Raw genomic sequence first — 20,174 nt, 5'->3', positions numbered from 1 at the left:
GGTCACCAAGTTTTATATGAATATAAGCTTTATTTTATTGTATTTATTTTTAACAATTTCCGTAATGTCTTGCCTTTGTCTATTAGAAACAAACTCACTGTAAATATAACAAAACACGTCCGGATTATTTTTGCAACCACGACTTGCCATTTCTTGTCAGCAGTACAGGATTACAGAAGTAAGTCCAACTGAAATTCTAGTGTTACGCAACTTCATTTCTTCATATCGGCGTTCAGGCGGAAGTCACCAACTCCAAAACCATACGAATGGAGTTATGTATTTCTTCCAGTACGAGGACGATATACAAGGTGAAATATACGACGTTCTGATACATAATATGAGGCTAGATGTAGCAGATGGCATTGTTATGTTAACGATAACCACGCTTAGCATCACAATTTCACCTACTACATCTAGCCTGACAATGTTAGCATCACGTCTTGTATTTCACCGTGTGTATTGTCATCGTATTGAAAGAAGTACCTAACTCCATTCGTACGTTTTTGGAGTTAGTGGCTTCTGCCTGATGGCCGATGATATGTTAACTGAAATAAACCAATGTATAGTAATTAATTGTTATGCACGTTACACAATTTTATTTGTAGGTAAATGTAGATTATATGGACTAAATTTAGAACTTTTTTCCTTTCCTCATAACTATATCTCCTGTTTAATTGCTTGTAAGTGGACTACACCGTATCAATGGTAGCGAGTTCCTGATGAACCACAGAGCAAGCTAGTGAATTGCTAGTAATTCTAGGATGATAGGAGAAAACTAGTGCCAGATTCTGAATGAGCGGTCTCAAAAATATTCAATACACCTAAAATTTTGAAAACAAGATTATCCATGCGGACCAATGTTGTTATTGATGCACATTGCATACCTTTATTAATTATAGTAAATATTACTTTAGTAAGTGAATAAGTAAATCTAACGTTTTGACATGTACTTCGAAGAACTGAATCTCTTCCGAAAATCCAGGGAAGGGCAAAATCCCTTCGCTGCTGCCACCCTGTGTTTCAATAGTGTGAGAAGCTTTAAACTGGGTTGTCTAATTTTTCTTAAATATAAGAAAAAGATATAGGCTCTCCCGGCCTCCTATTCCGGAATAAAATACAGCCTATCATCATCTACACAAATAAGCAGTCCAACAGTGAAAGAATTTTTCAAATTGCTTCATTAGTTTCTACAGTTTTCTTCTTAAATATGAAGACAAAACATGGGGCCCAACTTCTTCCTTTCCCGTATATCGGGATAAAATAAAGATTATCCCCATCTGCATTAAATACGTTTTCCAATGAAAAAAATCGGCTCACAATAGCTGATATAGTACGAGAACTCTCAAGATATCCAGTTTGAAACGCGTAGCACTAAGTTGATCCTGTGACTCCATGCTCGTCCCAGCGCGGACTGTTGTTATGGTATCAATGTTGTTTTACTTACTGATTTGTCTGAATATTCACATGTCATTTTGTTTCCTTTGCTATCCCGTAGTTTCACTTGAATGAGAGCATCTGACCAGTGTTTGAACCCCGACCTTAGATTTGTTGTAGGTCGAAAAGTTAGAATTGTTTTATAGACAGCAATACCGTGTGATAAAAAGAAAAATATGTAGTTTGTTTAGTTTAACAATGTTGTTTTATGCATAGTTGTGAATTGAATGTGTCTTAATTACATAAGACTAGCTGAACCTGCGTTCTACACTCATTGCATTCACTCATTGCATATGTGAATGCACAAGCTGCATTCACATATGAGCATGAATCTCCTTTCCATTCCTCACAATATCTGTACATGTCCCTTTACAGACACAAGTTAAAGACGTCTTGATAAATAAATAAATAATAATAATAATAATAATAAAAACGGCAAGGGATACCATAAAGGGGAGATTTTTTTCGTTTATTATTTCAATATCTCGCACCGTTTGCAAGATTGAGCCTGCTTCCGGTTGGAGTTTGTAATTCATGTATGATCATTGTTTTTTTCTTCTTGCATGCAGTATGTAATAAGCAAATACATTAAGTACACAACTAATTATAATGTGTCTGATATATAATGTTCATTGGGCAAAACACTCCAAACAACAAAGATTCATCTTAGCCTGGAGAAATGGTTATCCTTCATTTTTCATTATCATTTGGCCTGCGGTACTTCCGCAACAAATTTTATAGAGGTAGTTAGTAAGTACATCGAATTACATGCCCGTAGCCAAACTCCCTCTATAAAAATTGTTGCGTAAGTACTTTAGAATTCTGAAACATGGATATTTGGGTAGGGCACATATCAGTTCCTAAGTGAAGTCTTGACCCGACTACGGTAGGTCCCATAGTTTTGGAGGTATGGACCTTTAAATTTCATTTTTTTCATGTTTTCTTGAGCCCGTAACTCCGAAAGGAAGCATTTGTGCACCCAAGTTGGTCTATACTTTTTGTCTTTGTGTTAGGAATCACCTCCCAAACGTTGTCGGTGTTGTTTTGAAACACCCTGTATATCATTCCTTACTTTTACAACCTACAACAAAGTTTTACATTATATTTTACTTACTAATTTATCCACAGGCTGATGGCCTTCTCTTGTGGAAATTCACGCATTCTGATATTTTCCATCGTTTACTTAACATTTATGTTAATCAGTGTTTAACATGGGAATGTTGCAATGAATATCGATCATAGTTTTATGACAGAAAAAAGTCGATAAAATGTAACGAAGCAAATTCATGAGAAAACTAGTGAAATATTACGGGATTCTAGTGGTGAAGAAGTGGATGGCACAGTTTAAACTGACGATTTCTCAACAGATGATGCTCCACGCGCAGGAAGACCAAAAATAGTGACTGTTCTCGTAATCATTGATGAAGTTTATGACATTTTTCTTGAAAATCTTGGAATCCATGTGGCAGAGATTATGGGCATTTCCCGGGAACGCGTCGGTGCATAATTCATAATGACTTAGACATGCACAAGCTCTCGGCGAAATGAATCCCCATAAACCTGTCAGAAAATTAAAAGCGTAAAAAATTAAGGGCATCAAGAGAAGTCATCTCCAATTTTGACCGTAATGATCAATTTCGGTCACGAATAGTAACGGTAGATTGAAATATGGTTGCACCACTACGACCCTGAAGCGAAACAACCGTCAATAGAGTGGTGGCACTCAGGTTCCACTCGTCTCAACAAGTTCAAGAGACAAAAGTAGGCTGGGAAGGTGTTTGCAACATTCTTCTGTGAAAAGGATAGAGTCATACTCATAGACTGCCTGCCCAAGGCCCAGACATTTATTGCAGAGTATTACTGTGCATTACTTACAAAATTGTGCAAAGCCAGAAAATTTAATAAAAGAATTCTGTTCCTTTAGGACACTGTCCCTGTCCATAGAGCACTGCAAACAGAACTGACATTGCATGATCAACGGTTTCAATGTTTAGACCATCCTCGCCAGCGTTCCTGCTTTTTGTAGAAGATTGGAAGTAGAACTGTATGCTCACATCCAAATCATGTAGCCTGTGTTGGAAAAGGAATGTTAAACGTGATATAAGCGAAAATCATGCACACCTCCCATTTACCATAATTTAATACATATTGTTATTAACTAAAATCAGGAAGGCTTTGTCGTGGACGAGCACCATGGGTGTGGATTTTTTTGGTGTTATCCCGTTTCATTCCACCATTTCGTTCATCATCATCGTCTTCCTTAGCCTCAGAGCATAATCGTGGGATTAAACTAAAATTAATAAAATCAAGTGTGTGGTATACGTGAATTAATACATTTTCTCAACTGCCTTATTTACCATGCTGAACCATGCTTTTTGTATTTGCTCTGTTTATTTTCAAGAAATAATTTTCTGTATGTCAGTTCACATTCAAATTTTATTAAAGGTCATTTGTGTTTTTCCTATACAAAACTATGTATATGTTTATAAATGGCAGTGCTTAAATGTAAATAGATCGATTTTTTCTTTTCCTTTTTTCCAATCCACCATCAACAACTACTAAGGTTTCAAGATTGTACTTAATTCAAGGAATTAAAATGGATTTGGCATGGAGGATGATCTTCGTACAGTTGGTCCCGATGGCTTATCATTCTCAGCAGGTTTGTGTTTTTGAGTGAGTGATTGTAAACTTTCATGAAACGTTCTTCTAGTTTCTTCCAGAACGTTACTAAAGGAACGTAGATCATCGTCTCTTTCCTGCTGCAAGCAACTGATGCGAGTTCTAAGAGCCAATGCTTCTTCCTCGAGTAGTTCTACCCTGAAAGAGAAAACATAATGGAACTTAAATGTGTGTACCATTTGTGTATATATATGAACATTTTTTTTTTTTTTTTTTTTTTTTTTTTTTTTTTTTTTTTTTTTTTTACAAATAACTTGGTAAGTTTTCATTTAAAATGACTTTTTTTCTGCAGTTCAAGCTTACGAGAAATTTAAGGTTCTCGAATACATATCATAAACCGAAGTTCTGTAAGTTCTTTGGGAAGAAATAATTACTAACATTTGATAGAAGATAAAAGGATAGGGTTCTAGAATAATACTTTCTATCATTATACTCTATTCTTCGTTAGAATTCCATTACCAAGAAAGACATATACACAGAGTTCCCACATTCTGGAAAATCAGAGAATGTCAGGGAAATGAAAACATGGCAGCGAAAGTCAGGGGACCTAAATGTGCAAAACAATTCATGAAGTGTAAATTGTGTTTCTTCGAAACTGTCACAGCAGTGTGTGAACCATTTTAAAGGAAATACCAGAGTCTTGAACCATTTATTTGTTTCCTGTATTCAGAACTTCTACCTCTCTTAAGAAATCTAATAAGTCGTTGTGTCAAACAAAGCATTATGAAACTTGCTTTGGACCCCAGGCTACGAAAGAATAATCCAGAACTTGCTCAGACTAGGATGAAACGCATCCTACAAACTCTGCATGAGCATAACAGAAAATCTTATTCTGTACCTGAGAAAGCAAAGTGTCAGTTTATGTTTTTCTGTACTGAAATCCAGGGGTCTTTTGCAGTTGACTTCAGAGAATACGAAGAGAAGATGGGCAACATCAGGTTAGATGATTTCTTTGCAAATGTAATGTCCAAGAAACAAGAATATTCCGATTTGTGGCATGTTGTGAAAATGTTTAATTTTAACCCGCGGCAATGCCTTAGTGTAGGGCGGGTTCTCAGTTAATAAGACACTTATTGTAGAAAACCAAATCAAAGATTGTCTGGCAGCACAGAGGTGGGTGCATGATGCAATTATGTAGTATGGAAGTGTGGAATCCGTTCCTATTGATCGAAGATTGCTTCTCTCAATTCGTTCAGCTCGGAGACGCTATGATTAATACCTTAAACAGAAACGAATCCAAAATGCAGAGGAAAGTAAAATCAAAGGTAAAAGAAGAAAAGTAAGTGCCGAATTTAAGAAATTGGAAGAAGGAAGAAAAAGACGCTCTCGTAAAACAAATCTAAGAACTCAAAGCAAAACAAAATTCTGTTTAAAAATGTAAATGTGAAGATTAACATGTCTCAGAGTTGATAATATTAGGCTCAGGAAGAGTTCACAATATATTCTTGACTGTTTTTTATTGTTTTTCAAGCACAAAAAAAAGTCTAATTTGCAATGTCAAGGTATGTGTTACTGTATCATACATATTATATACTTACATGTTAAACTCCTACCAATGATCTACCGCGAAGTAGGCCTATACAAAACTCTCACACGCTGATATTTGTAGATGATGATAAAATATACATGGCAATAGAAACATTAAATGACTGTAAAATGCTTCAAAATGATTTGAATGAACTGATGGAATGGTCCAAAGAGAACATCATAAACGTGAACACTAACAAATGCAATGTAATGTTCTTTACAAATCGCAAAACCCCTCAGAAATTTTCGTATAACATGAATGGCATCACTTTACCAACCTCGGATACTGTCAGGGACTGAAGGGTGGTGTATGACAGAAATTTAACATTTATCAATCACATAAACCACATGATTGACCAGGCGTACAGAAATCTTGGATTCATCATCAAGATCAGTAAAGATTTTAGTAGTATTACCGCTATTCAAAAGCTATATGAGCACTACGTTCGTACAAAACTCGAATACGCAGTCACTATATGGAACCCTCACACTAAAACAAACATAACTAATATAGAAAAAGTTCAGAATAAATATCTAAGGTACTTGACATATAGGGAGACTTAAGTATATCGGAAGACATATAATAGTCAATTTTTAAATTTAAACTTTAATGGTAAGTCTGTAACAGCGACGAACAATGCAAAGATATATATATATATATATATATATATATATATATATATATATATATATATATATATATATATATATATATATATATATATATATATATAAAGTTATTTAATAATAAAATCGACTGCGCTAATTTACTGCAAGAATTTAAAATACGCACTCCTACAAATGTAACTAGTCTTGGAAATTTCAATTTTTTTTACTGTGACAGATTACACACGAATGCAAACAAGAGGTCACCAGTATGAAGATTGAGTACAACCTACAATAGGTTAACAAAATACACAATAGATTTGGATATTTTTAATAACAGCGTAAGTCAATTCAAGACAGTTCTTTGTAATGTATTAAGAAATAATTGAGATGAAAGAACATTAATATTGCAACTACATTATAACTATAAGTGTATTATAATATGAATGACTGAATATGTTATAGTTGCTTAATACATGTAACGGACATTGTAATTGGGTTATGTAGCCTGTTGTGTCTAGAAATAAATAAATTTTGTGTAATAATAGTTACTCATATTGAACATAACAAATATGTAAATGGTAATTAAAGGTGTGAGTTGGACGGCTTCAGGGATGAAAGAGGCCGTTAAAAAGTGTATGATAGAACTTAATCCATATCTTCCCATTTATAGTCAAGAATTTATGTCAGGGAAATCGATCTTCACTTTTTTGTGTGAATCCTGAATGTAAGTGAAATGAAATTGTATACCACAGGGATGTTACAATTATATATTAACAAAATTCACTAACAAGCATATTTCTCACAACTAGAACACTTTTTATAAGCCCACATAGTCCACTGAACATACTGCACCTATATTTTAGGTCAAACATCTTGAAACAAAAGATTCACTTCACGCCATTCTTCTCACTGGAATCGTCCAGTTCTATAGAATTTATAGAAAGAGATTATGGATATGTCCAAAGTAAAGCGGCCCATAAACTCCTCCCATATTATTTTTCCTTTTATTTCTCATGTATAATGCGTAACACAACCTCTTGCAATTTGACTGAAGCTGCATATTTAATAGAAAGTACATTCATTAAAATTAAATAACGAAGGTGAAATTTGTGATACCCTCTACAATTGAATTTTTCTCACTGCAATACCTTTGATCTCAGTTCGCACCAAGTGGGCTTTTGTGGTGGACAAACACCACGCCATTCATTTCACAATTTCATTCATTTTCGTTATCACAGAATAAACGTGGGATTTAAAACTTAAAAGATTTCATCTCACCACAATAATTTCACAGTTCTAACAGAAAATCTCTACGTTACAATAAGAATAAACTATAAAACAAAGCAGATACACGCAGTAATATTTCGCAGCTCTCTGAGTTCTTAGCTTTCGTGGCCGGGTAACCAACGCACAAGCTTTCTGTGCGCGATATTCTGGGTTTCATACTCGATAGAGATATTAAGCATAGGAGAAAACTCAATATTAACTGTAATCTCACTTTTGGCATTAGGTCTGTGTCATACAGCCTCAATGGTTAAAAGGGAAGTTTAATCTGTTAACTTGACCTCAATTTTGAGAAACTGTTTCCCCGTAAAAGATGTATTACTTATTATTCTATAAGCCCGTTCTGATAATCTTGAAGATGCTTGTCATTGAAGCGATGTTATTCTTATGCTGTTAATGATAAATTCGCCTCTGGATCCTGCAAGGAATTTACAACAAATGGCCAAGCCTTCTCTACAAACACCATAAAACGGTTCCGATTTATGTTGTATTAAATACAACAATGAACCATTTAAATTATGGTAAGAGTTGAAGTGCTTATACTATATTACATCTGAAGTTATTTTAATGCTATCTGTTGAATCAAAGATTATATAGTCTGCAGATGACTATCAATGTAATGTATTCTAAGCTCTATTTTTCAGCACACTCACGTAATAAAACATAGAAATACATTGCTCAATTGTACAGCTATATCTAGCACGTTACCTATCTTTGAGATCATCAGAGACCAGTTCCTTTTCAGTAGTTTCGTTTTGACGTTGGTGGCCATAAGTTCGAGCTTTGTTTCGTTCTAATAGGAGCTTCTCTACTTTGGACTCGAGACGTGCAGCTTTCCGGCGTTCTTTCCGTAACATGTCTTCTAAATCAGTTGCATGATTGCGTTGTTCTTCTAAACGACGATTCAGTACCGTTTGGAGTTCAAGCAAGCGCATTCTTTCGGCCTCTGCAGCTTGAGCCACTGCTTGAAGCTCCGCACATCTCATGCGGATTTCTTCCTGTTGATAGGAGGAAAATGGGGAAAAAATGGTAACTACAAAGACAAAAAGGCGTAGTTTATTTTTAAAATTTCTTATACTTTTAATAACATTTTCTTCCAATTTTTACCTGATAGATGAATTTTCGGAATACAATTAAAGAAGTTTTGGGTATCTACAAATATAATCATGAATATTCTTTCAACTTTTCTGTTTTGATTTATGTATTTTTAGCGTTTCAAATTTCGATTTCCATTAAACTAGGTTTTCATGACAGCTTACGATGAACTTTTATAAACGATAAATTAGGCTTTCTCTTTTTAAGTATGAGAAGTACCATATCAATTGTAAGCCGTAATTGCTTAGTTACTCTGGATGCTAATGTTCCATGCTAATGTTTTGATACCATAAGTTTTACTACAATACATTTTGTTAACTACCGAAATTCAATGTGGTTAGCCTTACAATTTGGTTCATCTAGATGAATCTGTGGATTGGCCACTTCTTATTTTTCCTTCCATCAGCACGTTTTATGGCAGTCTTGGCCCCACTTATCGTTAATGAGAAGAATCGAACCCTCGAATTGGCTATGTCCGACGATAGACATCCAGAATTGAATCTCTGTTCTTAAAAATTGCCGCCCTTTCTCAAGGACTAGTGATTCATGTGAACTATTTGTTAGTTCACTTAATGCCTTAAATATTACTTTTATTATTATTATTATTATTATTATTATTATTATTATTATTATTATTATTATTATTATTATTATTATTATTGTGTGTGTGTGCGCGCGCATGCATGCATTTTTAAATTTTGATATTTTGTTTGCTTTCTGCCTGCTGATACAGAATTTGAGGCACTACTCGATGCAGTACATAAACTAGGCATACAATTTTTTTTTAAAAAAATGCAGTGTAACCATGCGGAATTACAAGCAAAAACTGAACTTATAAAAATCAAATAAGTGAGTTAGGAACCGAATTAGGTACAGAAGTAGAAAATTACATACAGGATCGAAACTAGTAACGTTGTACAAGAAGCTTCAAATAAATTAAAAACAGTCAATGAGCAGATCAGTTGTTAGCTTGAGGAAGTCAAGCAACAGATTTTTGAATTTAAAGCCCAGCACCATTTGGATTAGTTCAAAAGTACATTGTTTGAAATGTAATACACACATTAAAAACATGACAACATAAATACATAAACAGTGTACTCAAAGCAATAAATTACTAGAACCATCTGTAGGATAACACAATTGAACAGAAATAAAGATATAACATAGGATATATAAAATTTAAATGACATTAACAAGAAAAAATAGCATGTCACCTGGGAAGTTAGCATCTCAGGGAGAAAGCTTCTGTAATGGAAGGGTAGTTATAAATGAAATATTCAGATTTTATTTCTTCTGGTACAGAGGTAAAAGTGAATCTGAAAAGATGGGGGGACGGAAGGTAGTGGCATGACGCCACGCCGTTCACTCTGTGATTAAACTTTTATATTTTGATTGTCGGGATAAGTTAACTATGAAGTGGGTTTGTAAGAACCAACTGTATTTTCTGATAATTGACAAAATGGAGCTTAAGGCTCTAACTATTTGGTACCCCTTACGGACATATCCCGAGAAATCTATGGTGCAAAATACCTATAATATTATCCTAGGCATTCAAATAACTTCTGTTACTTTTTCCCCATTCCAAGAAAATCCATTCTACGAAAATAAGGTACAGATTTTCGCTAGAGATCTCTAGCAGCATACATCAGTTACATATGTATGTGCTTATAAAGAGGTATGTTCTTGTGTTCTTTAATCAGTACCCAAAAAAAAAAAAATGTGTATTTTGAGACCCAAGAATATAACAAATCAATTTGGTTCTTAAGGGGTTATAAGCAAAAGAAAATTCCGTATTTATGAAACCACTGTCAGTGTGTAACGAAAAACAAAGTCCAAAGATGGAACATACAACAATCGATATATTTAATTGAGTTGAACAAAATGATGTGAGTGTAAATACTCATGCGTAGTTTTCGAAAAAATCGATAGAAACAAGTTTCTCTTTTGTAAAACTAAGAATGTATACTATATGTTAAGGTGATTATGTTAATGATGTACTGTATACTGGACATTTACCAGTGGTGCTCACCCCCCTCATGTCCATGACGCACCCCCCCCCCTCATTTGCCTATCCGTAGGTGTTTTTCCATGACAAAAAAACTTTTCGATTAATTTTTACACCCTTTCAAACATATTTATATATATTTTTACCCCCCCCCAAATATTTCAGTGACGCAGTTTGCGTCATAGCCCCCCCTTGTGGGCACCCCTGCATTTACTGTATACATGTAATGGATGTATTGTGTGTTATGTATACTGTATGTCAATGAGTCTAAATTATATACTATCAACTTTTTTACTATGATACTAGCAAGGCGACAGCAAACACTTTGATTAATGAGATAATGAGCCCAAAATTATGATATAGGCCTACACTTAAACTTTAACAGAGATGCTTGTTACTGTAATAATTCTACTACAGTAATAATTCAGGGTAGTGAATATCTGGAATGTGATATAGGAGAAAGAATTATTCGAAAAGAGAATATATGTAAGGGCTGAGATTTACCTTTTTCACAAAAGGAACTATTAATTATAATTTTCAAAGTTTTCAGGAAACGGAGGGAGAGAAGTTATCTTTTCAGCGACGAATGAAACGTCGTTAACTCAAAATGTATTACGAGTTTAAGTTGAATGTATTAAATGTATTTACTATCGCCATCTAGATGCTTTACTTATTAATTTAAATGTAAAATATAAGCCTTAGAAAAACAAGTTAACAACTTATTTTTTTAACGCTCTTCCTTTTTTACGAAAATCTGTATTATGATCAGATTCCAAAAGAAATGATTTCCCGGAACTCCTTTCAAGGGTATTGCCTAAGTCCTGAACTGTTTTTATGCCGCAAATGGAGTTCTCGTCCATCCTGTTTTTCTTCTATAATCATTGCCCTGTCGGACAGAGAGAATCGAGAATAACGGAAACAGACCTACTAATACGACTAAAATGTGATACAATTGCAGTGAGTAAGTTTGTTCTACTTAAGCTTTTTATTTGTAATTTGCACACCAAAAATCAAGTTATTTGTATTTAAATTATCTATATTAAGAATTCCTTTACTTATGGTTATTTTTATTTATTCATTCAGTTGCATTCAGAGTGGCGTGACAAGAACTAAAATGGAAGATTAGAACACTAGAACCTCCCTGGCTACGTCACCATACACTTATTCAAGAATATTTTATTTTATTTAAAAAAAAAAAAAACACGAAAAGCAAGCAAATAAACAAGAATCAATTTTCATTCTAAAATACCTAAAGCTGCAGTTTTAAGGAGGGTAAATTTTCAAAAATTTCTGGGAAAGAATCTCAAACTTTCCGCTTAGTCTGGAGGTATCCCATTCCTCGAGACCCCCGGTTATGGATTGGAATTAAAGCATCCTCACTAATTTTCAAGACGCGATGTTCCGGGGTCAAAGTATCTTAGATGGCAATGTTCGAATATTTCCAACACAGAAATTCAACGAATATTCACATAATAGTGAAATAAATCATTTGTGCGGTTACATTCAGTGACGTAACTAAGGGCGGTCAAATGGGACTTGTCCCGGGCGGTGGATTGGGGGGCGCGAAACTGGGCAAACATTTATTTTTACTATAAAGCATGGAATAGAGTTCTAGCAAACTAAAGATCATTAAAAAAATATCTCAGAAACTTAACAGAACAATGACTCACCAACCTTAGGATAATATCCATAGATCATAAGTTAGCTTTACAGCTATCTTTTGAGGACATTGTAAAAACCTTTGCAGCTAAAAGAGCCCATAAAGTTAAATTTTAGTTCCACGTTTTTGTGTTTTCATTTAACTTCGATCGATTTAAGAGTTTTGCAAAGTGTCCGAGTATAATACTCGAGACAACAGCTTGACTGTTAGTCATAATTAAATATTCTATTCTAAAGCAAGACTGTTGATTCGTTCTACACATATGCGCATCCCGATATAACTACAAAACATTGTTTTTTGCTGTTCTTATTATAAAGACTTTAGCAACATGTCAAGCATGCTACTCTCAGATTATTTGCCTATCAAATACAAATTAGTTTGGTGATTTATCTTGTACTAAAAATTAAACTATGTACTGCAATTTAAAAATCAAGCTTTACCACTGAAGAAAAAATGAAAGCCAGTATCAGTTGTAGTCGGGGAGCGTTTTGGTTTATTTGGTCAGGGGAACGTTAAGACGAGTTCTTGCCCCGGGCGACAACTAGCCTAGTTGCTTACATTATCTCTTAATAAATAAATAAAAGTTTAATAAAATTACGTAAAAAATGAATATGAATTAGTCAATTTCATTCTTAAAAAGAAGAAAGTCTGTTTAATTATTAAGATTAAAATAAGTTACTTTTACCTGTGACGCTGCGTTTAATTCGCTGTTTTTATTCGAATGATTGTAACTTGGTGTATTTTCAACTTTCATTTTTGGGTGGTCCTCTTCTGTATGTTCGTCACTGTGGAATTAAATTTTAAGTCAAATCAGATAGCACAGAAACGTTTTTAAGGAGCATTTTTCGCAATTAGAACTATCTTACTAGACTAAAAATCCAATATTCAATTTTACTAGGTTTATTTCATAGCAATCATAAGCTTACATTACATCCATAATCAGAATATATTTTAACATATAAGGCCCCATCCTGTAGCAGTTTGCGTCAACGCAACGTAAAGTTTGTATTTTAATTTGCTGTTTGTATTTTATTTTAATAGTCAGCATAGTAGTTATTATTTGTTGCATTATTTGCGCTGCGTAGAGTACCGCAAGTTTTGCGAACACTTACGGAACGAGGTCCCTAAACACAAATTTAAGAGCATTTTGCACAACCACTAAACAAAGAACAAACAAAATTAGGTACAAGAGTACATAATTTTAACGTGAGCTTTTATACACAAGTGAATTTTCTCGTACACTGGTTCAAAACAACCAGCTACCCTCCTCTGTCTAAAGAATCCTCTATTTTGTCCATATATCAAATTAATTATATAAATGTTAATCATCTTTGGCTGATTAAGAAATTGGTTGCTTTACTTTTAGGAACATTCTTTTTTCTTTCTTTCCTTTTCAGATTTCATAATGCAATGTAAATTTCATTTTTCTGCAGCTTGTGTCATTGTCTGTTTATATTTCAGTGGGCTTCTTTGTGTTTTTTGAGGCTAGAGGAGACGGATGATTAAGGAAAGTGGATGATTATGAAATAGTTGCTGAAACGAAAATTCGGTAGGAAACGGGGAAACTTCGAGACCAGATGTTGTTCACTACAAACACACATGGCCTGGGATCAAACCAGGGATCCTTCTTACAAGAGGTGAGTGCTCCACCACTGAGTTACCATACTATGGCACTTGGTCATCTAGTTCTACTCTAATTTGAAGCCATTTTGCATTTGAAATCTCTGATGATGAATATACAAGAATGTAACAAATGATTTTATTTTTAATTTTTTGTTTAAATTATAATGTATGAATATTTAGTTATATACAGGAAACAGTTTAAAATTACAGTGGCGAAGCGTATTCCCACAAGTAGGGTAGGCCCGATAAACTAATAACGTTTATAACAGTTAATATATCATTGAATGTTTAAAATTATGGTTATAATTATATTTTCTTACTGAGCTACACAAATGAAACTACCAAATCTATTTATTTCAAGGAATTTTGTTAGCTATGTTTCTAACAGTGTTTAGAGTAAAATTGACGTGCATGTTTACATATTATTATTATTATTATTATTATTATTATTATTATTATTATTATTATTATTATTATTATTATTATTATTATTATTATTATTCAACAAATATTTACATTGAGGAAAACACGCAATGTGTATTAATGGAATATTCCCATTTGGCTCCACTACAAATATTTTGAAGTGTAGTTCATATTTTCTTCTGTCTGGGATTTGCAGGGGAGATTAGGGGAATTTCCTCCTTAGTTGCTGTTTTCATTTCCTGCATATTTGAAAATCGAGGGGGAGCAAAAACTAAGTACATTCTTACAGTTAACTGTCAAATTTCTTGGATAAGCGTTTGTTACTCGCATCTTAACTAGAAATGTTAATGCTCAGAAGGAACTTCATTTTAATTAACGCAATATATTTAATATTGTATTCTATGCAGTTATATATTTAAGGGGGTGGGTTCCGGACTTAAGCACTCAACCGAAATTTTATCGGAACTTTTTATTGCTTCATATATAGTGCAGAATTTTCACATTTCCAGGAATAAATTTAGCAAAGCTCCCCGAAACAAAAGTGTAAATACCCCACTGATTCTATGTATTGGAAAACTCATCTAAAATTACACAGAAATATTATTTTGACCTGTACAGTGGCGTTTGGTAAATTTATATATATGTTTAATGTATCAGACATTCTACAAGCTATTATGGTGCAGGCCCCGTGTAGGAAGAAAAAAACCTACTCTGAATAACTCTTGAGAGTATATACCTAAATTTAACAAATTATCACTAATATAAACAGATAATTGTTCACAGAAACAACTTACTCTGTGTTAAGGGTATCATTTTATAACATATTAGCATTGAAAGATGCCTTCTATGCTAAAAGAAAACTCCCAGAGGCGAGGCTTCGCACCTTCCCAATAATGCGTGCAATTCCCAGCGTTAATAGCTTCGCTCTCTGATCAGCACAGTCCGTAAGCCAGTCTGGTAAACTGGTGAGGCTCAGACGGAAGGACTTTCCAAGTGTTTCCAACCCACTATTTTGTTGCCGAAAAAACGAAATGTTGAAGTATTGACTTTATTTTATAAGAAACCAAAGATAAAGAAAATATACGGTAGAAAACAGGGTAGGCCCGGCCTCAGAGCCTCATAGTACGCTTCGCCGCTGATTATTCAAGAGCATGCTTGGCTTTTTAAAAATTACCTTGCTAAGAAAATATTCACATTCCCAGCAACTGTTGAATAAACTGAGAATAATACGAGTAAAAACATAACATTTACACGAACAATAATCTCAAAACTGAACAGAAGTTTATGGTGCTGCTGCGCACAATAAATGCTTACTGACTATTTCTCTTATTTTTAACTCAAATAGCCCCGATCTTCCCTAGTTAATCTCAAAACTGAAACTATTTATATTAAGAAGTTTGAGGGCCATGAATCCAGTCATATGTAGGAGAAAAGTCGAATGAGAAGCTAAGTAAAATCTTTTGACAGTGTTTTAGTTATTCTTTTGATAAAATGAGCAATTAATGTAATTTTAAACGAAGATTTACACATCTTCCTCTACGTTATATTAATATGTACCAATAATTTTGTCTTACTCAATTTTCTCACGTTAGCTATTGAATTTCCAATAAGTAGCCAAGTATTCCTGAGCTAAACTGCAAAATACGAGTAAACGACCTATCTTATAATAATATCAGGTAGTCTAAAAAGTATTGAGCCTTTTGCATATGAGATTGTGTTAGTGCCCCAAATCTCAGAATATGAATCATAGCGGGTCAGGCCTAACGTCATTTGTCAGTTGATATGCAGAAATTATTAGAATTCTTATAATCAAACTTAAGGTATTGCGCTGTGAAGTGAGTGAACTCTCGGCGCAACTACGCTACATTGTACAATTTTATTTCGATAAAGGCGCGAATGCTGCGCAAGCCTATGAAGAAATTTGTACTGTTTATTATGGGCAAGATGCGATATCAAAAGCAACAGCCAAAATATGATTCAGTCTCTTTTGTTCTTGAAACTCAATGTCTAGAATGCTCCTCGCAGTGAGTAACCAATCATAACCAAAGTGAACGATATTTTGGCAAAAACTGAGCACGTAAGCAGTCATAACATAGCCAATGACCTAAACATGCATCACCAAACACTGTCAAACAATTTGGGAAAACTGGCACAAAAAGAAGCTCGATGTGTGGATGCCACATGATCTGACTCAAATACATTTAAAGGGTCGAATTTCTGTCTTTGAATACTTACTAAAACGTAAGGAACTCGAGCTATTTCTGAAGCGATTGATCACGATTGATGAAAAGTATATATAGCGTATGACAACAATGTGTGAGAAAGATTGTGGTTGAAGTGAGAAGCAGCTCCACAGTTTGTGGCAAAGCTCACACTGACGCCCAGGAAGCTTATGCTGTGCGTTTGACGTGATTCAAAGAGCATCACGCATAAAGACACTGCAACGCTATTTGCCGTCAAATACTTCTAAACCAGACCTACTCTTGGATGCAAATGAAGACGAACTGAAGCGTGTAATGTAAAGTAACTTTGGGAGCCATTTTTGCACATGATAAAAGTAACTGAGTCAAGACGTTTTTAATTTTCCATCATCAAGTGAGTGGAATCCAAGTTCTGTATGTAAATTTGAAATCAAAAGAAGGTGTTACTTTACAAAGTGCACGATTTCTGCAAAAGCCAATGTATTTATTGTATTGGGAGAACCATCAGCTAATATTTGATCTAATAAAAATGTTAAAATTTATTGTAGACAGTAATAACATTTATTTGTAGTGCGTTTTCTAAAACTTTTGTTAGGACGAAGACTTATTTAAGGATTATATATTTGTACCGCGTATAAAGTGAAAATAAATCAAGAATTATAATGCAATGTATTCTACAAGTAAGCATATTGATAATATCCTCTCTCTCTTTTTAAACGCACGCACACAGAAAACAGAGAAACGAAAGCAACAAGCATAGTAGCAGATTGAACTTGAAACTTTGTGACGTCATCGGTACGTAACCAATAAGAGTGCTACTTCAGCCGGATGAACCTCTTGGAATCGGCGAAACTGCTGCCAGCACCGAGTTAATATATTCGGAGTGCGTCCTAATATCGCTAAGTTGTCGGTTATTGTATAAGAAACAAAAACACGATAATAAATGAGTGCGTGTATTGAATGTGAAAAATCGATATCAAGACAAGGATCATCCGAAGTTCAATGCACAAACTTATTATCTATGCCATTTGAAATGTGCTAAATTAACCAATACTGATATTGAATACATTAAATCTATGAATCAATCATGGAGGTGTAAAAATTGTTCAAAAAGCAGACGCACTGGTATGCACGCGGAAGTTGCTCAAGATCCCGATATTCCATGTTTGAGAGATATCTACAAATTGCTTCAGAATCTCAAATTCGAAATGAAAATAAAAAGCTCTTAGGCTAGTTTTAAACGGAAGCATTTATCGTAGCATTTCTCGTATCATCGATATCTTACCGTGTAAAGTAGCATTTCACATGCCATGGCATATCCTGTGGCATTTCTTGTCGATAGAACCTGCTCCATTTTGTAGCATTTTTCTCAACATTTCAGGTCCGCCGTGGTATGTTAAAAGGAAGCGAAAGATTTTATGCCAAATATCCATGCTCTTGTTTTGTGTGGGAAATTGAATTGTATTGAAGAAAAATGAGTTGGAGTAGGGATGCTATTATTGTTAGGGATGCTATTATTGTTAGGGATGCTATTATTACTATTGCTAAATATGAGCAGCATCCTTGTTTGTACAAAGAACTTTTCGAAGGGTTCATTATCCATACGCAGGAAGTTATTGAATGCAATAGGATCCTCAGGCTTCAGTTCTTTCTCTACCATAGAAAGAACTGAAATGTTATCATCCCTCCGCAACAACCAATTCTTTGCCCATATACTTCTTTGTGGTTTTCGTTTTTTAATATAACCGGCGAGAACTGTTGTTACAACTAGTGCTGTCGAAATCGGTTTTTGAAAAACCGAAAACCGGTTTTTGAAAAAAAGTGAAATTTCATAAAACAGAAATGTCGGTTTTGAAAACCTCTTTTGCGGTTTCGGTTTTCAAAACATTTTTTTGCGGTTTCGGTTTTGAAAACCGTTTTTTGTGCGGTTTCGGTTTTGAAAACCGCATTTGCGGTTTCGGTTTTGAAAACCCTTTTGCGGTTTTCGGTTTTCAGAAAAACGGTTTTCTCAAAAACCAAAAACTGCTAAAGTCACAAAAAATTCGACAGCACTAATATCAAGTAACGACGAGAAAACATCAAAGAATCTTTCCCATCTTCGGCTCACAGTTGCCAGATGGAGGGAAATTTCCCTCGGCGTAGGGAAAAAATGTTCAAAATTTACAGAGGGGAAAGAGGATATTTTTTCGTAAAATGTCTTAATGTGTAGGAAAATTCTTGTTTAGTATACTTTTACAATTGGCAGAATAAAAAAAAAAAATAAGTTGCAGTTTCTCACAAAAGGGGCACGGCTATCGTTATTGGGAAGTAAAAAGATATAGAATAAAATATGATCGGTGTTCCCTTCACGCATGAACTACAACATTCACATTTATCGGAGTGGCAACAAATCAACAATAAAATTGTGTATTGCGATCTAAATTTTTTCTTTTCTTTTTCTTTTTTTTAAGAAAGGGAGGTGGTGTTTTTTTAACAAAAGAAAGAGTGGCAGTACTATTTAAAAACAAGGTGAAAGAGTAATGATAATATAAAAGATCTCAGTCCAAGTAGATGAGATTTCAAATTGGATTTCATGAGTTGCAGGTGTAGTGATCTTAAATAGGGATATACCTTATTTTCTATTTAGCTTAGTGTTGTCATATTACCCGATTTTTGCGGGTACCACCCGATTTTCGGGTTCTATATTCGTCCCTCGCTTAAACGTATCTTAATCACGAAAAACCACCCGCTTTTTGGGATTGGAGAAAAATCTAAGACGACTTTGTGGATAAAGTGTTGGTATATTCAACGTAAACCGCTACACCTCTGACAATCTTAATCGCGATTGAGTTAAATTTGGACTCGCGCTCAGGCTCAGGCTGTGAGCTATCTGAGCAGTGCGCGGGTGTAGGGCCATTTGCTAATAAGAGATCTGCTGTAATGCACAATGGTTTTCTTTGTGTAGTTCATGTGTTTTTAATGTAATGAATTGGAGGTTCTATACGAATGAATATTCGTTTGTAGATGTTGTGACAAACATACTTGAATTATTCATGCCTTCATAAGCTACAAGAATGGCGAACGACAATTTCAAGTGTAACTTTAACGACTCTTATAGAAGCGAATTTAAGTATGTTAGCCAGGGCAGCACTCAGTTTGAAGCAAAATGTACAGTCTGGAAAACTCAGTTTCATTTGAAAAGTAGGCTGCAAGGAAGCAACTGGACCCCACCTGAATTTTTATACATTTTTTTAAAATTAGACCACGAGAAACACGAATCTGAAGGAATTTTGACATTCCGAATTTCGGAACTCGAGATATTCGATCATAAAGTGACCAAGGAAGCAAACTGGACTCCACTTTATTTTTATATATTTTGTAAATTAGACCACGAGGAACACGAATCTGAAGGAGTTTTGACATTCCGGATTTCGTAACTCGAGATATTCGAACATAAAGTTACCACGGAAGTAAACCTGATTTTTATATATTTCGTAAACTAGATCACAAGGAAAAGGAACACGAATCTCAAGGTTTTTTGACATTACGACTTCCGGAACTCGAGATATTAAAACTTTAAGTTTAATATAGATATATTCTCTATACGAAACATATTATGTCCTGTGAGATATATAAAGGTAACCAAGAAAGTTCT

The 20,174-nt window shown here is 34.4% G+C and overlaps 1 protein-coding gene across 2 annotated transcripts in view; it reads right to left on the bottom strand.

Moving 5' to 3' along the window:
* Positions 1 to 3,707: 3,707 nt before the first annotated feature.
* Positions 3,708 to 20,174, bottom strand: part of LOC145668460 (coiled-coil domain-containing protein 13-like) — a 66,563-nt gene continuing 50,096 nt past the window's right edge. Inside the window, exons 8-10 of one of the 2 annotated variants that reach the window (XM_081736351.1) lie at positions 12,979 to 13,078; positions 8,242 to 8,531; positions 3,708 to 4,251 (exon numbers count right to left, since the gene is read on the bottom strand). In XM_081736351.1, the coding sequence (XP_081592477.1) occupies positions 4,026 to 4,251; positions 8,242 to 8,531; positions 12,979 to 13,078 (616 nt within the window). In that variant the 3' untranslated portion in view covers positions 3,708 to 4,025. The remainder of the gene's footprint in view (positions 4,252 to 8,241; positions 8,532 to 12,978; positions 13,079 to 20,174) is intronic. The other variant, XM_081736352.1, reaches the window with a different exon arrangement.

The sequence above is a fragment of the Thermobia domestica genome, chromosome 13, assembly GCF_964235325.1.
Source record: "Thermobia domestica chromosome 13, izTheDome1.hap1.1, whole genome shotgun sequence".
Lineage (NCBI taxonomy): Eukaryota > Metazoa > Arthropoda > Insecta > Zygentoma > Lepismatidae > Thermobia > Thermobia domestica.
This window is presented reverse-complemented; position numbering and strand designations above follow the sequence as displayed.